At 42.5% G+C, this 27,020-nt stretch overlaps 2 protein-coding genes across 20 annotated transcripts in view; both read left to right on the top strand.

Moving 5' to 3' along the window:
* Nucleotides 1–2,238: 2,238 nt before the first annotated feature.
* On the top strand, nucleotides 2,239–3,257 carry LOC140258564 (uncharacterized). The gene is made up of 2 exons (XM_072348950.1): nucleotides 2,239–3,081; nucleotides 3,153–3,257. Exons 1-2 carry the CDS (start codon nucleotides 2,239–2,241, stop codon nucleotides 3,255–3,257), a joined length of 948 nt encoding a protein of 315 aa, XP_072205051.1.
* Nucleotides 2,917–27,020, top strand: part of RBFOX1 (RNA binding fox-1 homolog 1) — a 584,605-nt gene continuing 560,501 nt past the window's right edge. For 14 of the 19 annotated variants that reach the window (XM_072349243.1, XM_072349239.1, XM_072349259.1 and 11 more), the window contains exon 1: nucleotides 3,081–3,296. Coding sequence is in view for 1 of the 19 variants with exons in the window: in XM_072349226.1 (XP_072205327.1) it covers nucleotides 3,320–3,322 (3 nt within the window). In the remaining 18 variants the exon portion in view is untranslated. Of the gene's footprint in view, nucleotides 2,936–3,079; nucleotides 3,323–27,020 lie in introns of those variants that run through there. The other 5 variants (XM_072349263.1, XM_072349278.1, XM_072349247.1 and 2 more) reach the window with 3 other exon arrangements.

Below are 27,020 nucleotides of genomic sequence, written 5' to 3'. Positions count from 1 at the left end.
GTCCAGAAACTTCCAACAGCTTATTAAGTTGACTAAGTTTTACACAGCCTTACTGACCTTTGATCTGCCTCCTGTGGCCAGCTCCATGGATCTCCAGGATAAGCCTGCTTGACCTCACACTCCACAACCACAACCTCTAGCAGCGTAAGTCTTCTCCCAGACATTCTCTCTATTGCATAATTCAGCAGCCAAGAAAACAAGGACAGTTTATCTTATGCTGCCCAGCGTTTTTTCTTCCAAAAATGCAGAAGCTGTTGCATTTCATAAGTCTAGCTGAGTGCAGAGATTCATAGTTTAAATCCAATGCATACATTAAAAATACCTACCTAAATTCTAGAAGTAGAAATACAGCCTTGGAGATAAAAAATTAATCTATCCCCTTTATCAGCATTGTCAGAACCTCTGATGGATGTATTCTTTCCTTGTTTGGTCACTGTGTTGCAAAAGAAGATGGGGGAGAATCTTCAGAAAAGAACAGAATAATGGCAACGATCAGAAGCGGAGAAAAGCAAATGAGGAAATTTATTTTAAAAGAGGTGGGGAATTGCATAAAGGAGAAAGGAATACTTGTCAGGGAAGGAAGAGAAAAAGGAATGACATGATAACTTGTTTTCTTTTCATTACAGAGTCTTGCAAATGGGAATGAAACAACTGTTCTCTGTACCTGAGGGACAGAACAGATGGAAAAGAGCTTAAAAGACATAAGAAAGGCTCACATTAGAAGATAAACTCTCTAAACAATAGGAAGTACATCGCTTTCTGAGTTGCTGAATCTTCATTACCAGAGATCTTCAGGAATGAATTAAGAACGGCACAGCCACAGTCTGGAGCATGAAGGGACAAGGTGACATCTTGGGAACTCATTGAGGTTTTGCTCTGAACATCCCATCCCATTCCTGTTCCTGAGCTTTGTGTTGAATTTAGATTTCCTCAGCTTGTATAATTCTGCTTTCTCACACACATATCAGTAAATATGGATTTAGGTATCTTCTGCTGCCGAGAGTAATGCTAAAATCATTTTGTAGTAGTTTAAAGGACTTCAGGGTACTATTTTGGTCTCTATCTTCCATGAGTTGGATGTGTGAGCCCCCCCCCCCAGTTGTTTTGTTTTGACTTTAGATTGAATTAGAAGGATGAGATAAGAAATGTGGGAAGCCCACAGAGGAGGATTTAAAGATCCATTTTGAGGTCTTCAAAGGAAGTAAATAGGGATCAGCCTACCTGGGTCACAGAGTGGGGCATCCATTATGAGAGAAGCTGTAGTAATAACTTGATATTACATTTTGATCCTGAAACAGATTAAACAATGTGGAGATCGAGGTTGTTGGTGAAAGCAACCCCGCTCCATAAATTAATGTGATGTGGTGCATTTCTTCAGCAGTTTCACTGAGTTTGGTGTTTAGGGGACCCAACAGCCAGAGCCTTGAGACAGCAAAAGAAACAGGCTGAGCACCAAAGGCACGGGTAGAAGCACTGGGTTATGGATGTTTGCACTGGAGGCCCTTCTGTATGGGATGCATGTGTAATTGACAGTTGAGCTCAGAAATACTGCGGCTGCTTTTATTTTCTTTACAGATGAAAGAATTTCTAAGGGCATTATTCATGGAAAGCTTTTCTTGAAGAACCACACGCATAGGATTTAAAGCTTGCTTCCTCTCAACACCTGTTCCATTGTTACTGTTTTCCACTTTAAAACCATGTATTTAAAACAACTCGCTATCTGTCTCACCCTCAGAGTATCCATCTATGACTGACACTGGTTTACATGTTGAATTTAATCCCAGTGGCATTAATTTATCAACTGGAGGTTGAGCAGCGCAAAAATATTTGATCATCTCAGAATTAATGTATTGAAAAGGACGAGGCAGTGCTCTGGCGGGTCCTGGCGGTTTGTTTTCTTTCCAACTTTCTCACAAGGAGCTGCTATCAGCGTGGTGTGAGAGCAATCCCTGTGTGCAGGGCTGTGCGGTGCTCTTCTCATTAGCTGAGCAGAGGATTCGAGTAAGAGTTGGTTTCCTACGGGCAGGAGGAAGGGGAGGAAGCAAGCAGAGATGCCTCAGTAACGCTAAGGGCACGGTTTTAACCAGAGGATTCCCAAGTGCCGCTTGGCGTCTATTTATTCAGTTACCATCGGCTTCTCGCGTGCAGCACTTACAGCCCGTGCCCCACTCTCCCATCGAAGCCCACGGCTTTCTGGGACGAGCCCCGTAGCCGTGCAACCGCGGACCAAAAGTTGGGATGGCGCGGCGCTCCGGCCTCGGCTGCCGGCACTGCGGGGCGATGCCGGGCGGGGGGCGACGCTCGGCGGGGCGCTGCGGGCCGCGCTTTGGAGCCTCGCGGGGCAGCCGGGCGCCGCCGCGCGGCCGCCAATCGTGGGCTCGGGCGTGCCGCGGAGCCCCGCTCCCCCGCCCGGCGCTGCCCGGGCTCCGCGCCGCCGCCGCCGTGCCGCCCGCCTCCGCCGCCGCTCCTGTGCGGCCCCGAGTGCCGCCGCCGCCACCTCCCTCGGCGCGCCCGACCCACGCCGCTCTGCCCCCGGCTCAGCCCACCCCGCCGGGCTTGAAGGTCACCTCTGCCCGCTCCCGGAGCCACTTTGGGCGCGCTATAGAGCAGCATCGCCTCAGTCCGCTCCGCGAAGGTCCCGGTCCGAGCGGTGCGGGGCTCCTACTGGCCGGAGCGGAGCGGGAAGGCAAGAAAGGCGGCCGCTCGCCCCCTCCACCGCCCGCCGCGGCGGGGACGGCCCCGGGGTCCCGGAGCTCGGGGGCGGGCGGCGAGCCCGGGGGAAGCCGGGCGGCGGGGGCGCGGCGTGCGGCCGTGAGGGCGGGGAAGGGCGGCTGCGGCGGCGGGGAGCCGCGTCCCGCTGCGACTTGCCCGGCGTGCCCGCTGCCTTCGGACGGGAGAGGCGCCGCATCCTTCGGCCGCCGCCCGCCTCTTTATGGTGAGTTTGGCCGGGGCCGGGAGGAGGGCGGCGGCGGTGACGGCGGGGCGTCCCGGAGCGGCGGGTGGAGGGATGGAGGCGGCGCTCCTGCCGGGGCCGGAAAGTTCCCGGGGCCGCCAGGGGGCTGCGGGGTCGGGGGCGGCGGGGTGTGTGGCGGGGAGCCTTTAGGGCGCTGCGCTGCGGGCGTGGGGCTCCGGCTCGGCTCGGCTCCGCCAAGCGCCGCGGGAGGGGTGACGGGCAGAGCGGCACGGCGGAGAGTCGGGAAATCAAAAGGAGGGACGAGGAAAATGGCCAAGCGGGGGTCAGCCGAGTTACTGGCTGAGAGAGTGGAGATATTTAGCTGCTGGAGAACTACTTGCCTGTAAGTCGTCGCTATTTACTTCCATGGTAGGCTATTCATCATTTCATTTTCTCCTGCACGTTTCTATCGGTGAACAGGGATGCGCGTTCCCTGGCTGTGGGCTCTGCTCAGGTGAGGCTCCGGGTGGTTCCACCAGGAGCTGCCTCCCTCCAGCAGAGGTCCGGTTTGGCGGTGTGACAGCGGCACATCTCCTGCGTTTCCAAAATGTGTAATATGGCTGTTGGAGATCGTGCTGCCAACGTGACATGGTTCACACAGATGGTGAAACAAATGCGGGCTAATGTTTGAATTGATTCACAGCGCCGAGGTGTGAAAGATTTTGTCCTAATCTGCAACTTCTGTTGCTCTGCTCCCTGGCTTGCAGATGGGGCGCAGGTTTGTTCGATTCTTATGTACTTGTGTAAATAAAATGCAGTTTGTTCAATGCGAATTGAATTTTAAGATGTAATAGAGGTTGGTGTCCCAAAGTCTCTTCTTTTACTTCTCGCTCTACACGATAGTGAAGAGAGCAGAGACTCTGTATGTTGCATTCGTCATTTAGTGTGGAAACCGTGGTATGTACAGAATATAGCAGTAGAAGCAAGAAGTTTGTGTTCTGTGGTGGAGATTGATGATTGTGGGTGTATTGCAACCTAAAATGAAATTTGTATTTGCCTCATGGTCAAATAACTCTTTTTTTTGTGACTAAATAGTCACAGCAGCCACTTGGCAAAATATATATTGGGAATGGAGGCGAGGAGGTGGGGAAGTGGGTTTCCAATGTGTATCTCACACAGATCACTCGGCTTTTAGGACAGCATTTGGCACCACATGCTCCAGTTACCAGGGCTGTAGCAGTGGCTTAGTATAGCTCCAACTGTGGCAGCTTTACCTTGATGTTCTTTCACTTGAACAGCTTTGAGTTCCTAAGGTTTTGGGAAGCTCTGTGGTGTTTCTGATGATAGGTCCAACATTACCAAGATTATTGTGTCACATTGACTTTGGAGGCTTGGCTGATTTACAACTCATGCTTTGATTGTTACCTTAGACAAAGGATTTGGCGGTTCCTGAAATGGAATTTCTGTTTATAGTTGTCAGGGCTGTATTTCCCTTTTCTATTGGTACTTAACTGTCGGTACTTAGCTGACAAATGTAATGAATGAATTTTGCAGAATGCTGATGATTTTTATAGTTCTTGTAATTGCGGTACTTGTGTCCTTGAGGTGACAAGAATGCTCTTCTGGCTTCATAAAAAGACATCCTGAAGTGACAGAATACTGGCAGGAGCCAAGTGTTGAGGAAGAGGGCAGAATTGTTAATTCCTGGATGCATAATGTGATGCTTTCCCTGTATGAAGTGTGAGTACAAACGTTGGGTTACAGGTCCGATCCCCAGCACAGAGCATTGTTGCGGTGGCACCTCCACACTGCCTGCACACTGCCTGGCATGCACTGCTTCCTGCTGCCAAGGAGAACGTGATGGCCTTAGGCCACGGCTGCCAGGAGGTGGGTTTTGAAGTTTCTTCTTGCTTCCCGGGCTGCAGCCCTACACAAAGCCCCTTTGAAGTTAAGCATGGAATAGCAAAACTGAAGGCGACTCAGTCCTCGCACAGCCAGCCCTGCGCCCCGGGCAGGATCACTTTGTACCTGTGTCATCTCTGATGGATGTTTGTGTAGCTTTTCTAATTCCCCTCTCTCTGCTTTTGCTTCTCCTGCTTTTGCTATTTGCTTGTTTATTTCATCTCGTGGTTATTTTTTTTCTCAGTGTACGGTCTTCCTTCATATTTTTTATTCTCATTCCCTCCAAACGCTCTCTCCCCTGCTATGCCCAGTTAATCCCTCTGTCAGCTCTTCTTGCTGCTCTCTGCAGGACCTCATGCTTCTCTGACAGTCCCACACTCTCCCTGCCTTTGTGCCCTGCACCTGGTACTGCTGCCTCTGTACCAGCACAGCAACAGTCCTGGGATGGGTTGTGATGGCCCTTAGGAAAGCTGAGGAATTCCTTCTTCAAAAATGTTGTTTTGTTTTCATTTCCCCGTTGTTTTGTGTTCCCTGGGGGTTGGCGACAGTGCAGTAAATGTATTTGGTGTGGACATTTCTTTGTACGTGCTGATCATTATTGCTATTATTTTAGGAATAGTGTAGTAGAGGAAATGGTAGAACCATCTTTATCTGTTCTTGGATTTAATATCGTTGGGTTTTGGTGAGATCACAGCGTTGGCTCTCATGAGAAATAAACCGAGTGGATGTGCACTTTAAGACCTTTGGAGAGACTTCTTTTTAAAATAAAAAAGCACTTAATTCATTACTGCAGGTACATTTGAGAGGCACTGCAGCAATGAAGTGTTTATGTTTCTATGTAACAATGTTTACTAACCCTGTTAATAAAAAGGGGAGCATGCAGTGGTCTTAGAGTTGCTGCCAGCAGTGACCGACCTGAGAGCAGGTCTGTGTGTGCACCAAGATGGGAATTCCTGCAGTCACTATGCTGGGGTGTATGGCAGTGGAGGGGCTGTACTCCATTTGGCAGAGCAATCACAAGCACTCACTTTAATATGACATTGCAGTCAGAACACGGACAGTGCGGTGTTGATGTGTGCTTGGAGTGTGTTTTCTGTATGTAGCCAATCTCTGCTTTAATATTTGGATTAAGTACAGCTGGTTAATGCTTTCCCAACTCAAAAGGTAAGTTGGCATTCCTTTTCTTGTCTATGAATGACTTGAACTTAGGCACGTGATGTGGCCCCAAAGGCTCACTGCAGTTTTGTGGAGCTTAATGTTGTTGTAGAGGTAAAAATGCTACTTGTGGCCGGAACAGGACAATTAATAAGCAAAAATTACCATAAACATCTTTAGAAATCTTACAGCTAGATAATTTTTAGAGGAATTTAATGGAAATTCTGTCCTCAGTCTCACTTTGTGCTGACAAATATATGCCATTTAAGAACAAAAGAGCTGTTTGCTTGGTATTCTTTTGTAGTGGAGGAGTTGAGCTGTTTGGAAATACAGGATGGAAGGGATCAAGGGCTGAGTTTAATAATTCACCATTACTAATAGCTGTAGCTTTGAAATGGCAGTATCTGATCTTTAGATCTAATTGTTGATGTATACGCTAAAGACAGAGCTCCAAGCACTGACCACGAGAAGATGTATTATTTAGTTATGGAAGGCATGGGTATGTTAAACATATGGTTTTCCAAAAGCTGTAATAGATTAAATAAAATGGACCTACTTTAACTGAGACTGATAACAGTACTACAGCCTGAGAGAATATAGCAACTGAAAAACATTTTCCTTCTAACTATTTTGTGCATCTGGCAGAACTCTGATCTACTCTTTCTCTGGGATGTGTACTTGTTCTATTCCTTGTAGAAATCTGGAGATGCTGTTGTCTCATGTGTGTTTGTAAGTATAGCATGTGAGTAAAACTGAAGAGCACGTAGAGCAGTGAATGGACGGGTCTTACAATAGCAAACACAGTATTAGTTAGCCTGACTGTGGGTTTGAGTGCAAAGTCAGTGATGTCAGTGGCAGATCAGTTGACTTGATTGCACAGAATTTGTACAGGTAAGAACTGCAATGATCCTTGAGAGCAGCAAGCTCCCATCCCTGAGGATCTTTCTGTAAGTAATTAACGGGAACTCTTATTTTTTTTGTTGTTTGTTGTTGCTTCCTGTTTTTAATTATTTAATTAAATACTAGATATTTTTAGTGCCCGTAATTATTTTGCTATACAAATTCTCCTTGGAAGTATAATGCCATCTCTGAAACTTCACATTCTGTATTCTCAAATGCATGATTAGTAGATAGATGCTGCTTTTATCATCTTTTCTGAGTGTCTGCTTGTGATGAAACAGGAAATTGCTTATGAAGTTACTTGGCTAAATTTTAATATAGCAAAGACTACAACATACTGTAAATGAGATCATTGTACTCGTGTCCTTTAGGTTGATGTGCTGGAAAATGAATGTAAACTGAAAGGAAATCTCACTTGACGTGGGAAACCACTTTGGGGATGCTGGGATTTCACAGTGGTAAATAGCAGGAGCACTGAAGCACATGTAACATTCTGAAGAGTACAACAAAGCAGTAGCGTTTGATGCACAGTATGGATTACAGTTAGATATCAAGCAGAATCGAATGCCACAGATGTGTTTGTCAAACCTTAAAAGTTTAGTTTCTTCCACGTAGGTTTAATTTCTTCAGAAATTCCTGAGTTGGAAGGGACCCACAAGGATCATTGAGCCCAACCCTTGGCTCCACGCAGGGCAAGCTAAGAATTATGCTACTTATCCAACTTCATGCACTCCAACAGCTCACGGCCATGCCCTGAGTTCTGTGCCTGACCACCCTCTGGGGAAGAACCTTTACTGATACCCAATCTGAAATTCCTGTCTTTTGTTACAGATTTTGTACTTTGCTGAGAACTTGTCCAGAAACAAGAATATTTATAAGTGGATTTTTTTACATGTATTTTATGATTGATTCTGAAATGTGTCGTGATTTTGGATGCAGTTCTAAAAACCAAATAGCAAGAAAAGGCGTTGCAGCTAGTTATTGGAAAGGAACGAGGTAAATAAGGTGAACGAGGTGAAGTTAGATGGATAGGTGCCCTAGAGCCCATCTCTGCGATGCACTGCCTGAGAGTGGGAAGCATTGCACCTCAGGCTGGGAGGTCTGTCTGTGTGAGACTGACTGCAGTCACTCAAGATTTTATGAAAATTGCTGAGCAAATTCATACCTATTAAAGTAATTGCCATTGTGCTTCGGATGGAAAGGCATGAGGGAATATCATTCCGGCAGGTAGAGATGAAGGTCTTGGATTGCGTGAAAGGGCAAGTGTGCAAAACAAAATCACTTGTGTGGCACATGATGCCAGATGGCTTTAGGACCAGGTACAGCTGTTAGTGGCCAGCTTTACAAGTGATCTGAAAGATGCAAACTTTCTTGGTTGGTAAAACAGCTGAATACAGCCCCTCTCCAAGAAAACAGGGTGCAAAAAACAGTCGCTACACTTCAGAAGAAAAAAAAAAAAAATCAAGGATATATTTTAAGCAAGTGCTGTTTTTAAAGGCTCTCATCATTGAACAAGTAGTAGCAAGAGCTGGAGTTCGTGAATGCTGTCTTCCTGCTGTGTTTTGTAGTTCATTGATCTTGAGTCTATCAGGATGCTGGCTGTGACTGAAAACTTTTCCTTTGCTTTTTGGCATTTACTAATAACTTTTCTGTTGGATTTTTTTTAGCATCAGATGAAAGTGTGAGTATATTTTGATGTACTCTTCACAGAATCTTGCTCTTCTGCTCATCAGCAAGTTCCATAGCATCTCAATGAATTCTGTTCTCTCTGCGTTCTAGCACCTTATTAGACATAAGTGAACATCGTATATCAGAATAATAAGAAGCCAGTCTGAAAATACCTATTGTTTTCATGAGAAATTCAAGAAACAAACTTGTGGTAGAAACTTTCATCCCTAGAAGGGGCACTATTTTGGAGGTATGTGTATGTGCAAATTTAAGAGGTTTAATTGAGGCAGTATTCTTGCTTTTGAAATCAAAGTATTCTATAGATAGAGCGGTTGTATGGAAAGATACAGGTGTAACAAAATCCAGTCTTATCAGGCAGTTGTTCTAAAAGTAGATTTGTTTCATCGAGATCAAAGCCATTATCAAATGAGATGAAACAGCAGAGAATTTATGTGTAAAATCCTCCTTCCTCCCAAGTATTGGTTTTTGATGTAGCAGGATCCAAAACTCATAGATTTCTTCTTTGGCCGCCAATTAAAAATATGGCATATTAATCACTGCGGGTAGCAAAATAAACACTTCATATATAACTTACTGCAAATTTTCTTACTAAAATAAGGATTGTGTGATTATAAAGCAGTTATTTCATGGAGCAAATGAAGATCCTCTCTACAGTCTCTGTAGGGAAATATGGAATACAATATAAAACACCCGTTTCAGAACAATCTTCCATCTTCAGATTTATGCAGTTGCGCGAGCACTTTGCCTTGGGATGCAGCATTCTCTGCATTCCTTGGGCACAGAACTTAAGTCTTGCTTTTTTCTTGGGTGAGGCCTCAGTTTCAAGTCATGCTCCTGGGTTGCTGTCTTTGATCAGTGGCACAGGAAATAATATGATGAAATCTGCTGTTACGATGAAACTCCACCGTGAAGCACTGGGATAAAAAAAAATTCTCCCTGCACTGCAGACAGTCCATTCTGTATGGGAGTAGTTACTTAAATGTCCTTTCCTCCAGCTTGGAAGATGAACTACCTAAAATGTCATCAGCCACATGGTGATACCCATTTTAAGACTGCAACAATATAAATGCTAAGGAAGTCCCAGAGTGCTGTTTGAATTGAGTGACACAGAGTTACCCAGCAGGAAGATTAATGGATCTAGATAGCCTCCCGATCTTTCTATGGCATTAGACTGTCTTTTCCCACTTCTTAATTTAGGACACACTCCAAATGGCTTCTTCACTTCATGATGACCTCTTCTGTATTGCCATTGTGATAATGCGGTTGTCTGCAGCTGCCTCTGAGGGAGATGATTGGGTTTCCCCTGGTCATTGCAAGTAATGAGCTCTCACCAAATACCCAAATTGTCCATATTGCCTGTTGTGCACACTTGCCTCGTTCTGCATGTCCTCAACTTACATATAGATTCATTATTAATGTTTTCCAATTCCTGATATCTACCCATAAGCTTTCATGTTTTCATTTCATTTCATTTTGATTCAGTCCCAAATCTGTTCTGCATCACTTACAATTGTAAGTGGTTATTCTGTGTGCTGTGGGAAGCAGCAACATGAAAACCCTGTAGTCAGGTGGAGCAGGTCAGCACTTACGTGGTGGCCTAATGCAAAGAGCACTTGGTTCTGCAAGACCAAGAGATTCTTTTGCTTTTTATAAGCCTTATTCAAAAATCATATGCTCTATGGTATTGAGGGCCCATTTTACTCCTCCCGCTGCAAAATGCCTCTAAATCAGTCAGCTTTGGGGCCAGTGTGATCTTTCCTTCTCTCTTTGGGAGCTGCCATATCCAATAAACAGGTGATTAATTACTTACTGCTCGTTGGGACACAGCAGTTCAGACGCACACAGTCATACAAGTTGTTTGGCCTCTATCACTTTGGGGATAGTTTTATTTTCAGCATTTGGTATTTTAAGTGTGTAATCCACTTTTGTGATAGCACACATTCATTTTCCTTGCATTTCTCTTTGCATGACTTTTCCTGTTTGCATTGTCTCAGTCATCATGGTTGTATTCTTGTCCTTGAAGTAACCCAGCTTTCTATTTCATTGTAGCCAGGGAGCCCTCCTTAGGCTTTGTATGTTTGTCCAGAGGTGGAAATCTGGTTTGGTTCTAACTTCTGTACTTCTTAGCATCCCATTCTTACGTTAAGAGCTCTGTCAGTTTTGCTCGCTACAATCAAGAGAAATGAAAGGCTTTGCTGGTCAGTTTAAAGGTTTTCTTTGTTCTTCTGTGTTGCACTAGCCATATATTATGCTCTCTCTTTGAATCTAGTTGAATTATTTCCACTTAAAAAAGAAAAAAAAATAGAGTAGGGTTTCTGTAGATGTATCATGCAAGCCTTTTCAATGTGTGTATTTTCTAAATGTGGCACTTTGCCAGTTCTGATTTTCTTATTTGTTCTTATCTGCTGGTTCTGGAACTACCAAGGTAAAAGTAGCAATTAGGAGTCTTATTTCTGCTAGTCTTGTGGCTGTCTGGTTATGCTAAAACTGCTATTTAGCAAAGGGGTAGGGAGGGAAGGTTTGCATGAGGCATTGTAATAACACTTAGGTGTGAAAGAGCTATTGTTCTGAGAACACGAGAATTCAGAACACTTTGGACTTATTTAGCTTTCTTTTTTTTGTGGTTTGTTTTTCTCAGTTTGCCTGTGACAGAAATTGCAGGGGAAGGGCTGTACCCACAAATCACTGTTGTGTGCAGTACCTGATGGACTGACTTTGAGAAGCATTTTTATTTTTCATTTTTTAGGCTTTAGCAGTACTTTTATAGCAGGAAGTAAAAGAGGAAGGATAACAGAATCCACACTTTGACACGTAAGGCTAAATCCTTCCAGAAAGGACATCGGTGCGGTGCCCACAAGCATGACTCATACATGGTGGTAGCATCATATGGTGCTGTGGTTGCACACACACTCCAACACAAACACAAAGCACCAACAGGTTGTCTGTGTATTGTTCCAGATCTTTTGTGTCTCCTCTGAAGAATGACCAGTGTCCATTCCAACACCACTTTGTTCCAACCGGAACTGTTAACTGGGCTGGAGTAGTGAATTTAGAGAGCAGCTTGTAGTGGAGCTGGAACCATCAGATATCAGTTTAGATGTCATTTTAAAGGGTTGGAGTTACCATGTTCCTCTTTGTTTCTTTCTTTTGTTTCTTCTATTTTTTTCTTTTTAATAATCTGTTCTGCTGATGTTTAATATATAAGAAGTTTAAATAATTTAATAAAACTGTCTCAAATGAGGAAATTGAAAGGGAATTCCAAATGAATGTTATAATGCAGTGCTATTAAAGCTTGACACTTCAGGCTGGGTGGTCCTTCTGCGCAAGGTGCTGCCACAGCAAGAACTGCCTCGTCTCAGGATGTGGAACCTGCACACCTGCAGAAGCTGGGAGGGCTAGAGGGGAAGGAATGACTGATGTCACGAGCTGATCTGTTGCTTGTTGTGATAGCTCGACGTGTGAATTGGACGGTGTCTACTGCTGAGAGCGTGAGTAGTTTGGTTCTGAAGATTATGAATGATTTGCTCCCGTTCTGATGCTGTGTGGTGCATTAATGGACACATCTCTGGGTCCTTCTGTGTGTCAGTGGGGCTGTCAGCTCTGTTCCCTGGCAAGCTGTAGGGTTTCTGAGTTTTGCATTGCTGCGTGTTTGCTTTGCTTCAGAGGTTGGTGCATACTGACTTCTTGCTGCAGGCAGAAAGTTGCAGGACCTATTGCTCCATGGCTGCCACACACAGAGATGTGAGCAAGCTGGCACTGCTCCTGCTTCTCCTTGTCGGGATCACGTGTTTGTTTTCTAATGGTCTGCAAGGTTAATGAAACATTTGCAAGGGTGAGATTTGTGTATATTTTCATGTTTAAAGACTGCTGCTACTTGTAGTATGTCTTGCCCAGGAAATGCAGATGCTGGTTTGGGCATGCAATAAAATACATGATTGCATATAGTGAGAATACACACAGGTATTGGTTAAGATATGTGAATTTGGTGTTTTCATTCTTTTTTTTTTTTTTCACATCTCTGAAACTCAATAAGTTCGTAGCTAATTAGCTGATAAAAGGAAGTGACCTTGCAGCTGACGGTTGATTTGGAAACACAAAATATTAAGGACAGTATTTATGATTTCCACTGAGCACAGCTTAGCAATTGCTCATTTTCAGTACTGCACATCATTGTTTCTAATACTAAATCCATGCCTCAGTATGGATCTGCGACACAACTGAGTTGACTCAGTATGAACCATGATTCTGAATTTCTTCTATTTTCCATTTAAATTATTAACCATAACTTTGCATTATAGCATGCATGAGGGAGGAAACTTTAAAGCTGTGATTCCAACAGCAAACATTAAAGGAATAAGTGGCAAATACTTCAGGTAATAAATTCAGAGGTATGTGATGCTTTACAGAGTATTCCATATTCACAATGATACACAGGTGGGAAATGAACTTTTCACATGGGCAAGTGGAAGATTTGGGTGAGTTGTCAGAGATACATTTTTTCACTGAAATGGTGGTGAGATGCTCTCACTGCTGCCCGGAGCTGTGGGTGCCCCATCCCTGCAGGTGCCCGAGGTCACTGAGGGGCTCTGGACAGCCTGAGATGGTGGGGGCAGCCAGCCTATGGCAGGGCTGGGGGCTGGAAGGGACCTTCCAATCCAACCAGGCTGTGGTTCTATGGTCCTACACTGAGCGTGTTGTCTGTATTCCAGTCTTTTGTTACAGTGCTGATACAAATAGAACCAGTTCTCTTAGTTTGCTAGCTGCTACTTTGAAGCAGCACGTACTGTTGTGAGACCCGCCTGAATGATGCCTGTGGTTACATGCTTGGATACTGAATCGGTAATTCTGGTCTTACGTTGAGGAAGAAATAGGGAAATAATTATTTGAATGTAAATTTTCCGACCTGTCACTGGGCATTTTTATACAACATGGGCACACATCATTTCCTGTGGTACTTTAGAGATCGAATGTGAAAGAGAAGCACGCTGATGTGCACTGATAACTACAGAATGTCAGGCACGCTTCAGCATTTGGAAGTATAGGATATGTTATTCATTTACTGTATTAAAATATGGACAGTATAAATTTATTATGGAGCACTGTTAAATAAGAATAAGGGTGAGGACATTAAATCCTCATCTCCCAGTGAAATGCTCTTCTAGCGTGCCAGCAGATGTCAGTATGCTCTTGTTCCATAGCCCTTTTATTTTTTAAAGAATAATTATCCTTCAGCTTCATAATATGGGAGGAGACGATGAGTGCTATACCACCACCTTAATGCAGGTCTATTCAATTCAGATATTTTACTTAAGAGAGGTTGGGGTTTTTTGTTTGTTTGTTTTTATAGCGTTTTCTACTGGCACACAAGACTGTGTGAAACATGTCTAAGAACACAGTTTAAAATGCTTTGCCAAAGGGAGATGTATTATTGATAGCGTAGCGCCTTTGTTACCAACTGAACGTTTCTGTATAACGTGAATAATTTCCTTCATATATTCAAAAGCATTTTGAAAACTGTGGCACATTTCCTTTCTGTTTGTGCAGCCAGTGAGTGTAGTTAAAGTCTGTGTTTAATCAAATCTCTCTAATTTGGAGATTATTTTGTTTTGTCACTGTTTATACATGGTAATCAAAACCAGCTGAGCTGCTTCTTGCATTTCAACAATCAATACTGTTGTGGCAAAGTGTTGCTATATAGTAAGAAAGGATAACATTTGCAGGCTGGAGTACTCACCACATTCAGCTGACCTGTTTGTATAGCAGTGATCATAAGGGGATGTTGTAAGGCTGAGAGCTGGTGGTGTGGGGTGCTGGAGAGCTGAAGCCTATAGCCAATTAACCCAAAATGAATCCTGCTGGAGGTCGTGGACACTGTTAGCACAGAGATGGTATTAAAGGTATTTTTGCAGATTTGCAGCTGTAAGGTGCTGTAGCTATTGCTTCAGGATTCTACATTGCACTTCAAGGCGAAAATTATTTCACATTTCATCTTTCTTTAACCCTCTTTTTGAGGCCCGTCTTCCTAGACTTTGTTTTACATGCAATATTTATTCATTGTGATTGATTCCTTCCATCTTCTCATCTCAGGTTGTTTGGGTGATTATTGAATCATGCAAATGAGAACTGAGGCAGGCAAAATAGATAAGAAAGATACCTACCTCTAGAGTGAAAAACATAAGGCGCTGCTGAGGTGGCAGTTCTGGAAATAAGGCTCTTTGCTTTTCATAGAGTAGTTTTATTGCATTCTCCCATAAGACTGTTTCTAAAGGTATTGATAGATATCCCAAATCCTGTTAAATGTCACATCTGAATGAGTTCTAAGTGACTTTTTACATGATATATTAGTGTGGTTTAATCTGGAGTTGGGCTTAATCACCTGGAGCTGCATCAGAGGAATTATAGAATGATAGCCCAGTTTTTCATATTATTGGTGATGTAGATATTTGAGGGTCTGCACGTGTAATGTGTGGAAAGCTATTTGTCATTTCTTTTAAGAAATTTCTTTTCAAGTGTTTGGACTGAAAATAGAGTTGTGGCTGTGGTTTACAAATGAAGCTGAACATTTCTAGGAAAATTGCTGCTGTTATAATAATTATACACCTACATTTCTTAAATCCCAGACTTTTATATAAATCTAAACTCTAAAATGAACTGAAAAGCATTTGAAACTTGGAAGTGCATACAAGTCTAGATGGCCCTGGCCAACCATAGTGCCAAAAACTGATGCAATTTCTTATCTTGTGCCACATTTGGTAGATATCACGGTATCACTTCCTTAGTTTTGACTTTAGTAGTTTTATAACAGCCTATGAAATTATTCAGGGAGAGGTTTGCTGGGATATTTTCCACATCCTTTAAATTAATAAGCGTAGTAGCAAATATCTATTCTAATATACATTTGCATTTGTTTTATTGCTGGTGTTTTTATTTCAATTCATGAAAAACATTTTTAGGAATAGACTGCTATTGATACAAAATCATATGAGGATTTACTTGGTGTAGTGGAAATGCTCAGTCATGGCTTGAAACAGTGAGCACCTGGTGGAAGGCAGGGCCTACCCAGGGGAGCCCAGGTGCAAGCAATGAACCCGAGTGACTGGAAAGGCTGGAGCCAGGATCCACCTCTTCCTTATTTAAGGGTTGGCAGTTGAGGCGAGGGTATCAAACTGGGGATCCTTGCATATCTGAAGTCTTCTGAAGGTAAGCAGCTTCTTTCCTTTATTTCTGTGCCCATGGCTGTTGCATTTGAGGAAATCTTCACTTGCAGCAGCTTGGTATCTTGCTGCTCTTTTATTATTGCTGCACTTTCTGTTGTGTTATACTTGGGTAATCAGATCTCTGTGTGCTTTGCTGTAAGAATAGAAGCAAAAACTTTCCGTCTCTTTGATTGTTTTCATTGAGGTGCTTGTTGTACAGAACTGTGAAATGTCTGGTATGTAGAAATGTAGAGTGAATGGTAGTGGGTGCTCTGTTCAGAACAGACACGTAAACCATTGAGAGTTAGTTACCTAACATGGCAGCTAGTCAACAGATGCAGGAATCCGAGCAGAAAATGCATCTCAATATACATTTCTCCTCTTGAGAGGAAAGAGAAATGTGCTCTTCCTTATAGAAATAAAATGAAGCATTGTAAGAGTAATTTGCCCTGGTAAGACAGAAGAGATAATGCTCATGAATGTTTCCTGTGGAGCTGCACTTGTCTTTCCTTGCAAGAAGCCCTATTGCTGTGTTTTTACCAATGGCAACTGGAAGTCTGGCAAGCCCTGTTTCCAAGTATTTCCAGTTGAAATTAAAAAATGTACTTGTTCAAAATTGATATTTATAAAAAAATAAGTTCATTTGGGAGAAGGACTTGAAATGAGTCTAGGGATTTCCTTTGGTTTACACAGAAGTTATTATGAAGTCCTCAAAATAGCACGGGGATTGTGAGATGTTCCAGCAGTAAGATCTGATCACAGCTCGATTTTAACAGCATCTAGCAGTGACTTTCACTTAGGAATTAAAATGTAGGCTTTTCTCTTTTTTTCTATGTGTCAGTTGTGTGTGCTGTCTAATTCCTGAGAATTTCCTTTAGTGAGATTTTCCAGAACACCATGCATCGTCTCTGTGTTCTCTCTTCCTTTGCCATCTGGTACTGTAACAACCCTCTCTCAGGCTATGCTGGCAATGGGGAAGAAACCGCCTAGATGTGATTTAGTTCTCTCGTTATCTGGTTGTGAGACCCAATATCTCTCTTGAAAGCCCTTGAATTATTAGTATTTCTTTGATGTCTACCACAGTCATTCTGATTGGGAAATTCCTGGCAAAGTGTTACAGCTGCCCCATTCAAGTGTTGTCTCTCCTCAGCTGTGCAGCTCCAGCTTTACAGTTGTGTGCTTTGTCATTCTGCTGGAGTCCAGGTGCTCAGTGCATGTTCAGTTTCTTAACCACAGAACAGAAGACCACCAAGTGGACAGGCTCTGAATGCTGTAGCATTGTGCTCTAATCAGAGTTGATTTATTGGTGTGAACAAGCAGCAGGGACTCAAATTGTGAAATTCCAGGTTCTTTATAGACAAAAACCATCCTCTTCCTGAGCACAGACTTGAGTGTTGTCTTTTACTTGTTCCCAGTAGACATCATAGAATTCCTGAAGACCCCAAAGACAACAGGAAAGTGATTTCACTCCCACTCTCTAATACGTGAGATGCCAGGGTTGCATGATGAGAGGGCACTGTGACTCACTAGCCCTGGGAGCTGCACAGCACTGGGAGCTGGTGACACATCTTGTAATATGCATAGTCCTAATGCCTGTTTTGCTTATATAACACATGGGATGGTTGCAAGGTAGAAAAATAACTGATAGGATTACTTTTTCTTGAAAGAAGACATAAAAACACAAGTCTCAGATAGTTGATATACAAATGTGAAGTAAGAGTGCCACTGGTAACACAAATGCTGCAGCAGATGTGTAACTAGCTCTCTTGGTCCCCACCAATGTAAACAATGTGTGTAGGTGCTGATGTTTCTCTATTAGTAGGTGCTTCTTTTCTTGCTTGGAGATAAGAGGCAGGGTCAACAATATAACTGTGAGTATTTGCAGAAGTGCTGTTGTCTAAAAATCAATCATTTCAAGCGATTCCCTCAAAAGTTGGTGATTTTCCCACTAAGTCAGTTGGTGGTACCAAGGTATCTCACAGGCCTGTGTGCTGAGGCTGTTCCTGTGCTTGCTGCTGTAAGACCACCCAGTCAGCTCACTGCTGACTGCAGGGGGGTTGGGGCTTCACCTGCTGCCAGTCCCCAGCTGCTTCCATTGCTGCTCAGCAGCACAGGTGGAAGAGGGGAGATGCAATGGAGAACCTCATTGGCTGAGCCAAGGGCAAGAGATCACTTACCATTTTACTGTCCTAGCAAAGGAGACTTGTAGAAGTTGATTTGTTGCCAATTAAAACAGAGTAGAGTGGTGCAAAAAAGGACAAAAGCAAAACCACTGGTCTTACTGCTTCTTCCTGGGCTTGTCTCCCTGCTCTAGTGTCCTGCCCCAGCTGCAGGGCAGGTGTCTTTTTTGGTGTGCTGCTCTCCTGATGCTGTGGGTACTCACCTGTGCCACCTTGATTTCCCCATGGACTACGGGGAAGCTCAGCCCCTGGAATTCCTTGCTTCCCATTCTTTCCTCAACCTCGGTGTCTGCAGGGCTGCTTTTTGCATGCTTTTTTTTCTTGTCTTGTTGCCCTTTCTTGAATATGTTTTTTCAGACACTGATGGCTGTCTGTGGCTGGGTCAGCCCTGCAGCCCCTGCCTTAACACCCCATGCACCATGTCACAGTAGGGCTCCTCTTCTGTTATACTCTTGCTGCAGCTATTCTATTTCATGGATCCTAGAGTTTGGACTGAGACTGTCTCAGTGTTGGCATGTTAGAATGAAAGTTAAGCTGTTTGTTGTGCTTGACTTCCACTCTTCTGGTCAGGGAGGATGGCTATGCCACCTTCAACCTGAACTGTCTTTCTTTCAGTGAGATGACTTGTTTTGGGAAAACACTTGTTCTTTTAGGAATCATTTCTTTCCTGATAGGAGAGTGTTGAAAGAAGTGGTTGATTTCAGTGACTCGTTTTGAGAAGTTTTGTCTCTCTTGTTTCCCTCCTGCAGGGCAGGTTCTGCAGTGCTCCTATCAGGAGTTCATTGTTCATAAAAGACGTAGAGTGAATGGTTCTGTAACTCAGGGCTGTAATGGTCAGGAGTGTTTGCTGCCTGCTGGAATGCAAAGCCCCATGCTTACTCTGATTTCCAGCCACAGCAATGTCTTCATGTTTTCCAGCTACATATGCTCAGACATATCAACATGTTGGAGACCTAAATGGGAAGTGCTGAAGCCAATTTCTGTTTTATTCCTTTATAAGTCAAGAACAGGCTGCTGCTGAGAATGCTTTGCTTAGCTAGGTAGTGTAGGAAAACAGTCTTTCCTTACTTTTGTTACTGATTGTTAAGCTGCTATGTTCCTGAACTGTAGAAAACACTGAGGTTGGAAAAGGCTTCTGTGATCATCTAGTCCAACTGTCCACTCACCACCAATATCTCTCCCTAAATACAGAGAGATTTCTGTTCAGCCATGGCTTTTTTTTTTTCTTTTCAGAAGAATGATTCCAATTGCTTTGAACAAAGCAGAAAAATGTGGTCTGCTGACTGTTTTGCTTCATCCTGGAAAGAGATTTGAGATGTATTCAGCCTTACTGCAATCGCAGCACTGCTGTTAATGAGAGATTTAATTTCAAATAGTTAAACACCTGCAGAAATGTCTGTAAGCAGCTACTGATTTAAAAAATAAATAAAAATTGACGGCTCATAGTATTTATAGGTTTATCCTGCTCTGGGTATTGTAGTGGGAAATAAGGGATGGTTTTTTTCCACATAGCTGCTGTCAGACTCTCTGTAGACAGTGCTGTTAGGTGTTTTATGTGTTGTATGTTAGGCTTTTCTTTGTTCTGTGTTAATTTTTTGTTCAGTTGTTTTTTGATGTTCTGTCTTCAGTTCTTTACAAGAAAAGAGTGGAGGGGGGAAATGTAAAAAAGAAAAAAAAAACAAACAAAAAAACAGTTAATATTTATTTTTTGAGTGAGGGTAGTGTTGTTTATAAGACATGTGCACAGGAAGCGTGTGCCCGTGGAGGGGTTCCTTATGAGGTAGAAACTGATGGAAGGTGGGCACTTGGAGCCCTGATGTAATGATGCTTCATGGATGGTGATCCTGCCCAGCAAGTTAGAAACAAACAGTCAGGAGTTGGGGTTGTAGGACTGGTGTGCGCTTATGTCAGGTAAGCGGAGTCAAGCTTATTGCCTTCAGTTCAACTCCTTGAAGGCATCATGTGGTGGTACCCTGATCACAGGTCTGCTTATCTCTGGTTCAGCAGCTTGCAGCTTGGTTGCCTCAATAATAAAAGGATGTGCAGCAAGGCTGCAGGGTGACTCGGCTGTCCAAATGTAGTGGAACTCCATTCCAGAGTCCAAATAGTACAAACTGTTACGCATGTTAGCATGGCTTATGTGTATCAAAAGTACAGAAGAGGTATTTTTAGCTGCTGTTGCTATTAGAATGGTTTTCTCTTAATAGCATAGGAAGAAAGGTGAGAGATGAAAAGCTTTTGAATATTTCAGTAATATCACTCTGATTATATTTGATAGAGGTTAGGGAGAAGACAATATGGCTCTTTTACTTAGGGTATGTCTCATTAGGACTGTGACTGTTCCAGAAATCCTAAGAAATATGTTATTTGGTCTGGCATATATATAGAGTCTATTAAAACTGATAGTAGCTTGCTTAATTAAAACAAGTTATCTGTGAAGTTTTATGGCCTTCATTACTGCAGTGTGACTGTGTTCTTTCCCTGTGTACAAAAGCAGAAAGATGATCATCTTCTTTCACTTGAACTGCAGTTGATATTTACCAGCTTTCATGGGATTATCAGACGAGGCTGCACCATGCAGCAGCTCTATACCTTGCTGTAGCAGGGTAGTTGGTTGCTTGTGTTTTGTGGTTGTTTTTTTTCTTTTCTGTGAAGGTTCAATTCTACCTCTGCTTTCCTGGGATATGGGTGAGCCAGCAGCAGAGTCTGCAGTGGAATGTGGGCTAAGGCATGGTGGGAGGATGGGGTGGGGGAGAGGTGGGGGTGAATGGGAATCTGCTATGTAAAGCTTTGAAAGTCAGCAAGCTGACCTAGAACTGAGCTGTGTATTAGTAAAGAGCAGTGTTTTGCATTGCTGAGCAGGTAGGTTGCTGAATTGGGAATGAGCCAGAGCGTCCTCAGGGTCTGGCAGAGAGTGATAGTCTGGTTTGCATGTTGCACACGTGGTGCCCAGGATGGTCGCATTAGCATTTAGTGAGCTGCAGAGGGTAGTATGAGCTCCCCATGAGATGGGTTGGATGTAAAAAAATGTGTTTTTTTCTTTTCCATCAGTATCCCTTAGGATATGAAGCAATGTTTGATATGTTCTTTGCTGTATTGGACCAAAAAGTAGATAAATGCTTTAGGTAGGAGCTAAAAAAAAACTCCCCCCCCCCATATTTCAATATGTACTTTATATATAGAGAAGGAAGTCATTTAGAAGCCAAAAAGCATTACCAAATCTTAAAATAGGTTCATCCTATGCTGCGTAACTGGCGTTCTTACAAACTGAATATAACTCCAAGTTTGGGTCATCGGTTTTCTGCCCTATGGTATTTACACTGATTTAGTACTGCTTTTATGGTGACTCAAAGCACGGGGAAGTGATCGGGTTAGCAGCAATTTGTTTCAGCTGTCTGTATCTGAACTTTCCTTGGGAAGTTTCATTAACAAACCATCATGGTTTAAAAATAGAACATGACAGAACCTCGTCGCCTTTAATTATGTAATACAACGCATCAAGAAGCTTTTCATTTCATGTTACAATTATTTCAAAACAATTCAAACCATCAGCTTTTCCGCTGCGAGGAGAGTTCTGCACACAGAAATTATCTATCTCTGAAGCTCTGCATGTAGATTACCTGCAGTGCTCCTGTTCTTACATTTAGTAAGCTCCTAAATGAGTTCAGTGTTGTTGCTCTCTGTGTTTGCAGCAGTTAAGAGCAGACTGGAGCAGCTGGAAGATGTGCAGAGCTGTGGATGCGCTGCATGACATGGGTGATTTCTCGCTCCCAGGAGCCCACAGCGGGGTGCTCTGCAACACCCAGCTCCATTAGCATTCTGTTGAGGAGAAGATAGTTTCTCTCCACCCACGCTAAAAAGAAATATAAGTTCTTGATAGGTGTTGTCATCTGGACTGCTATCTCTGTGGAAACAGTATCAGTAATCCCACCAAAATGTGATGATGCTTTAAGCACAAAAGAAATAGAAAACCATTTCTTTACTCCTATATTACTCTAGTGACATGGTAGCAGTCTCTTTAGTAATTGGGTTCTGAAGATTTTTCCATTGGCTTATGAAATGAACAGAAACTGTGCTTGGAAATCAGAATTTCCTTGCCGAGTTGCCTGTTTGGAAACGTGAACTATTTATTTCAGGGGCCAGATAAATATTTTCCTTCTGGGTATATGGGTTTAAATGTGCCTGTTTGTGTTTGTACGCACTGAGTCACAGAAGGGCTGAGGTTGGAGGCACCTCAAGGTCCCTCTGCCCCAACAAAGCCACTCAGAGCAGAGCCCAGCCCCAGAATGGGGTATGGTACAGAGAGCAGAGTTACAAACGTTGGGGAAATCCACAGCCATGAGAAACAGCAGTAATGTTAACAACCAGTCAAATAACCCTCAGAAAGGTTGCAGCTGAAGGACACCGCAGCAGGATAGATAGATGAAGATATATTCCTGGACTCAAGAAGGAAACAGAGGATGCATTGTTGTATGGGATGATTAGATGACTGACTAATGAGCCTTGAGGTGCAAGGAAATTGGCTACAAAAGCAATTAAATAAGTCCCTGATGTTCTAACATACTCTATAAATGCTGAACTCTTATTCTGCTTAGTTTTCTTCATAGTATTCCATTAAATGTTTGTAAACATACCTAAAAATAAGTTAGAGGTGTCAGTGTTTGTTACTTTAAGGTCAGTGTGGATCAGGAGGTGTTCCTTGAGGCCAATCTGGTTGAGTCTTATGCCGATTCTGATAACCTACAAAGGTACAAGGATTTCACTTGTTTTTGGGAAGGGAGTTTCAGCACTGGCATGGGGGGCTTATCTCTAGCAACCCATTTCTGTGTAGATGTGTCACTGATAAATATGTGCAACTAAAGGAGGCTTGCTTAATAAAAAAGAGATGATTTGCAGTCCTCTTCTGTGGCTGTAACTGTGTACTTGAGGGGCTGAGCTAGGTGTTTTATCTCCTTTGTAACCAGCTGGAGGCAAAGAAATGAGCAAGTGTGTGTTCCAAGAAGTAGCACTTAGTGCCGGATGATGTTAACTGTACTGGCAGAAAGTCGTGTTTGGTCTATAAAGACAACATTAAATTAATCATGTATTTGTTTCTGATTTACCTCATTAAAATTAGAATCAAAGAGCCCTCTGCACTTGGACTTCACTGTATGTACTGCTGAATGTACCCTAAAATGTCACTTAAGTCCTGTTTTCTTAACAGTTCTGGATTGCTGGTCTGAAAGAGCTTTGTAATAAAGTGACCTTTTTGGCTTGAGATCCAGAGGTGGAATTGGTACATCTGAAATGAATGAATAATATATAAGGGCTGATACTAGCTTTGTCTCATGAGTTGCCCTTACTACTTAGCCATAAGCAAAAGCAAGAAACAACAAAAGATTGTTGAGGTGGAAAGGTAAATATTTAATATTAACCTTTGTGCAGTACATTCTCCTTTTGTTGTATTCATGGAAATAAGTCTTGGAACTGAAGGAAAATGTCACATGGGTTACAGCAGCGGCTAAAAGTGCATGTTTGAGGTATCAAAGTGCTGGACTTTGTTCAAAGGCACAGGAGAAAATTCCTGAATTAGTCTTAAGATCTTCACTGTAATCATCCTTTTTCAGTTAGCCATGTTGAGTCTCATGTTGGTTTGCATTTGGGAGCTGGCTGTGTCAACGCCTGCTTTCTTGCCTGCTCCCAGCAAGGTAGACAGCCAAGCAGCAATAGGGTTGGTGGTTTCCCAGTGGCACTTCTCTCTCAGGTTTTCTGAAACTTATCCCCAGTCAAGTGCAAGTAGGGTTTTCTTGGTAGGTTTCTCTTCTAAGACCTTTAGTATGAAAAAGATGTTTTAGGGGATTCAGGAATCTCTAATTATGTTTGTGTTTCAAATGAAAGATGGTTATATATACACATGTACCTGCATGTGTTCATGTGTGTTTTTTTTTGGTTTTTTTTTTCTTATTTGGAACTTGGAGGAAAAGAAATACTTGGAAACAGGACACTGTAAACTGCTTCAGAAAATGACTCATAAAAGAACAATCATGTAGCCCCAAAGTCTGGGAAGATGCATAGTTTAGCAGTTGTTTCTGAGGGCTGATCAGTCCACTGCAATGCTTTCTGGTTCTGCTGGTAGCCTTGGCAAGGAGGCACCGTGTGAAGCTCTAAAGATGTAATGTGGTTTCACTGACTTTCTTGGAATGTTGCTGCCCTGTATGGAGAATCAGCTTTTGGTTGGTTTCTCTGGAGATAGAGTTTACCGGGAGCTCTTTGCAGGTGTTGTAGGTAAGAGTGATGAAAGAAATAAATAGGGAGCTTGAGGAAGATTTTGTAAATGAATTCAACTTTTTCTTACTTTTTTGCTGAATCTGTGGCTAAACTTGTAAAGAAAGCCTGCTTACAGTGGATTGTGGGGGAAGGTAAAAGAGACTGAGAAGTAATGATGATAAAGGATAAGTTCTGATGTGCTCTGTGTGTTTATGTATATAGCTTCCTTGCTCATTAGCCAGGTTTTTCAGGTTAACATGTGATTCCTTGCTTTATGTGGAAGATATTGCTATTCTGGACCGATATCCTGACAGATAATAGAGAACTCACAATTAAATCATGTGTTTTAATCTTTAAACAGTACTTTAAGACCCAGCAGAAGGCGACGTGAATAGAACATTGGAAAATACGAACCTAAGTACCTTCTGCCCATCTCTCCTATTAGGCTTACACTAAAATCAAAGTAACTCTAAGGAGTGTACTGCTGTGTTCTGTAAGCCATCAGTGGATGGACTTGAAGGACAACTTTGTTTCTTTTTTTTTTTTTAAATTCAAGTGTTTACTGAATAGATGTTTGGTGTGTGTGTGTGTATGTGTATATATATATATATGTACGTAGAACTGCTCATAAAACCTGGTATTTAGCACAAAAGGTATGTCTTGCAACTGATTTGCCAGGTGGAAGTTTAAAATCTTGTTAAGAAGACTGGTTTGAGACAAGGAAAGTGTAGGTAATGCCAGAGGTACAGGGCACTGCTTGTTAGTGAGCAACTCTGAAGTATGCTTCTTATTGAAATGCTTTCCATCCTGATATTTTGTTTGTATTGAGATACAAGGGCAGTTAACTGTAATTTTTAGAACAGAGAAGTGCCCTGTATTGCTCAATAACCTGATGATCAGGATAAATGATTGTTTGATATGCAGTGGGTTTAAAACTTTAACTATTTTCCTATGTGTTTACTGGTGTAGAACTTCTTAGTTCTCACGGTGGGCTGATTTTTCCCCCCCCATCTCTGATATAATTTGTACTGTGCTTCCCAGCAGTATTTGTTGGTTTAGTATTGAGCACTATTATGGAGCTGCACAAAACAGGTGGCCAATTTCCACTTCGAACAATAGTTGAAAATTATTAGAAATGGAAATGTTTCAATGATTCATTTTAAAAATAAATATGATGGGGCAAATAGTATGTTGTAATGGCATTTATTTCTTGAATTTCTGGTATTTTCTTAGCTAAGGATCCAGATCTCCTTAAACAAGCCTAGGGTTAATAATTTATTTCTAAGAGCTGCTGCCTTTTGTTATGTTTGCATGTTTTCTGTCTATGCTCAGTTGGGAGGAAAAATCTAACCACCTTTCCAGGTGTTCAGGTAGGTGGGTTGAGGCACATCAAGAACTACTGCACTGGGTTGCTCAGAAGGTACTTGGGTGGTCTTGGGGTGTTCTTGTTTATGTGACTGAATGGAAGAAGTAGGTGTGATGTTTGCAGTCCTTGTTCCTAGTGTGGCCTGTAGTGTTCAGCTCAAATATTTGGGCAGGGATGGAAGGTGCATGTTTTGTTAACATTCTGTTGGGGGAGGGGGGGGAAAAAAATCAAACCCATATTTTAGTTCTTCATGGACAGGCCCTAAATGACACAATCTGGTAGCAAAGCTGGTACACTGTCTTCCTCTTTTGTTGATAAATGTAGGAAGGTTTGGAACTCTCCTCGTGGGGTGGGGTTTTGATTTCTGTCCTGAGGATAAAGCTTTGCATATGAAGGTTTTATTCAGAACAAAATAAGAGATGGAAACTACAGCGTAGTACTCCAAGGCAGTCGCATTTTCTGTGGTACTTGTCTCGCCTTTTGCAATTAATCTTGGTCATAGCTTTTTCTTCTCCTTGCCAAGTAGGACGCTGTAAAAAGAAAGGTGCCACAGAGTTCTCCCCAGAATAGTCTGCCAGCCTGCTTTTAGGAGCTGTCTCATGGAAGACTGCAGGTATTTTCTGTTTTCTTTCACTCAGGCAGAGAAGGGAAATCAGTCTGGGCTTCCTACTTGCTGGATGAGTGCTCTAACCCCTATTGAGGTACAGGTGTTCTTCTGGGACTGTTGAGTTTTGAAAGCTCCAAAGAATCCTTCCTCTCTTCAACTGAAGAAGAATGTGGATCAGAGAATGGGAGGCTGTGGGAGTATTGGAGTATCTCTGCAAGCTCACAAAAGGGAATGCAGTAGGCAAACATACGGTGCAGACAAATTTAAGTAAATAGTTCTGTTTAAATGTAACCTGTACATAGGACTATATTTCTTTAGCTGCTGTTCAGCATATTGCTGTCAAAATATTGGAAAATGAGGAAGTTGCATGGCTTTATTTTCTTATAGTTAGAATATGGATAAATTCCATATGAATGATGCAGGACATGTGAATATTTTTTTTTTTTTCCTCCGTTTTGTATTATTGAAATTAGTAAGTAAGGAGGAGGACAGACTGAATTTAAACTTAAGAACAATGGTTAGGGTAAAGTAGTTGAGATTAGGGTGAAAGGCATAGAAAAGCTAGGTGTTTCTTAGTAGATGTTAATGCTTTTCTAAGCTTCCTAATTCCTTCTTGACTCCATCATCTGTAGCAGTTGTATAAATCACTTCTAATGATGCAGTAGTGCTGAAGAATGTTGTTGTGCATTTGCAATGTGTCATTATTACTTTGAAGGGGCAGAGGGAGAAACACCTGTATTGTTTGGCCTATCTAAAGGGTATTTAAGATAAAGATTACAACCAAATGAGGAGGAGACTTAAACCTTTGCCACAGATGTTTCCTTTCTAAAGGAAATGTAAATTGTAGCTGTGCAAAGTGAAGTAAATGGAACATCTGTGAGTTCTT

The sequence above is a fragment of the Excalfactoria chinensis genome, chromosome 14, assembly GCF_039878825.1.
Source record: "Excalfactoria chinensis isolate bCotChi1 chromosome 14, bCotChi1.hap2, whole genome shotgun sequence".
Taxonomy (NCBI): Eukaryota; Metazoa; Chordata; class Aves; order Galliformes; family Phasianidae; genus Excalfactoria; species Excalfactoria chinensis.
This window is presented reverse-complemented; position numbering and strand designations above follow the sequence as displayed.

What these genes read in the sequence shown, in the direction of transcription:
- LOC140258564 (XM_072348950.1), top strand. Translation starts at nt 2,239, where the DNA reads ATGGCGCGGCGCTCCGGCCTCGGCTGCCGGCACTGCGGGGCGATGCCG. An exon ending in GCGGGGTCGGGGGCGGCGGG is followed by an intron (nt 3,082 to 3,152) that starts GTGTGTGGCGGG and finishes GGCTCCGCCAAG; the next exon opens with CGCCGCGGGAGGGGTGACGG.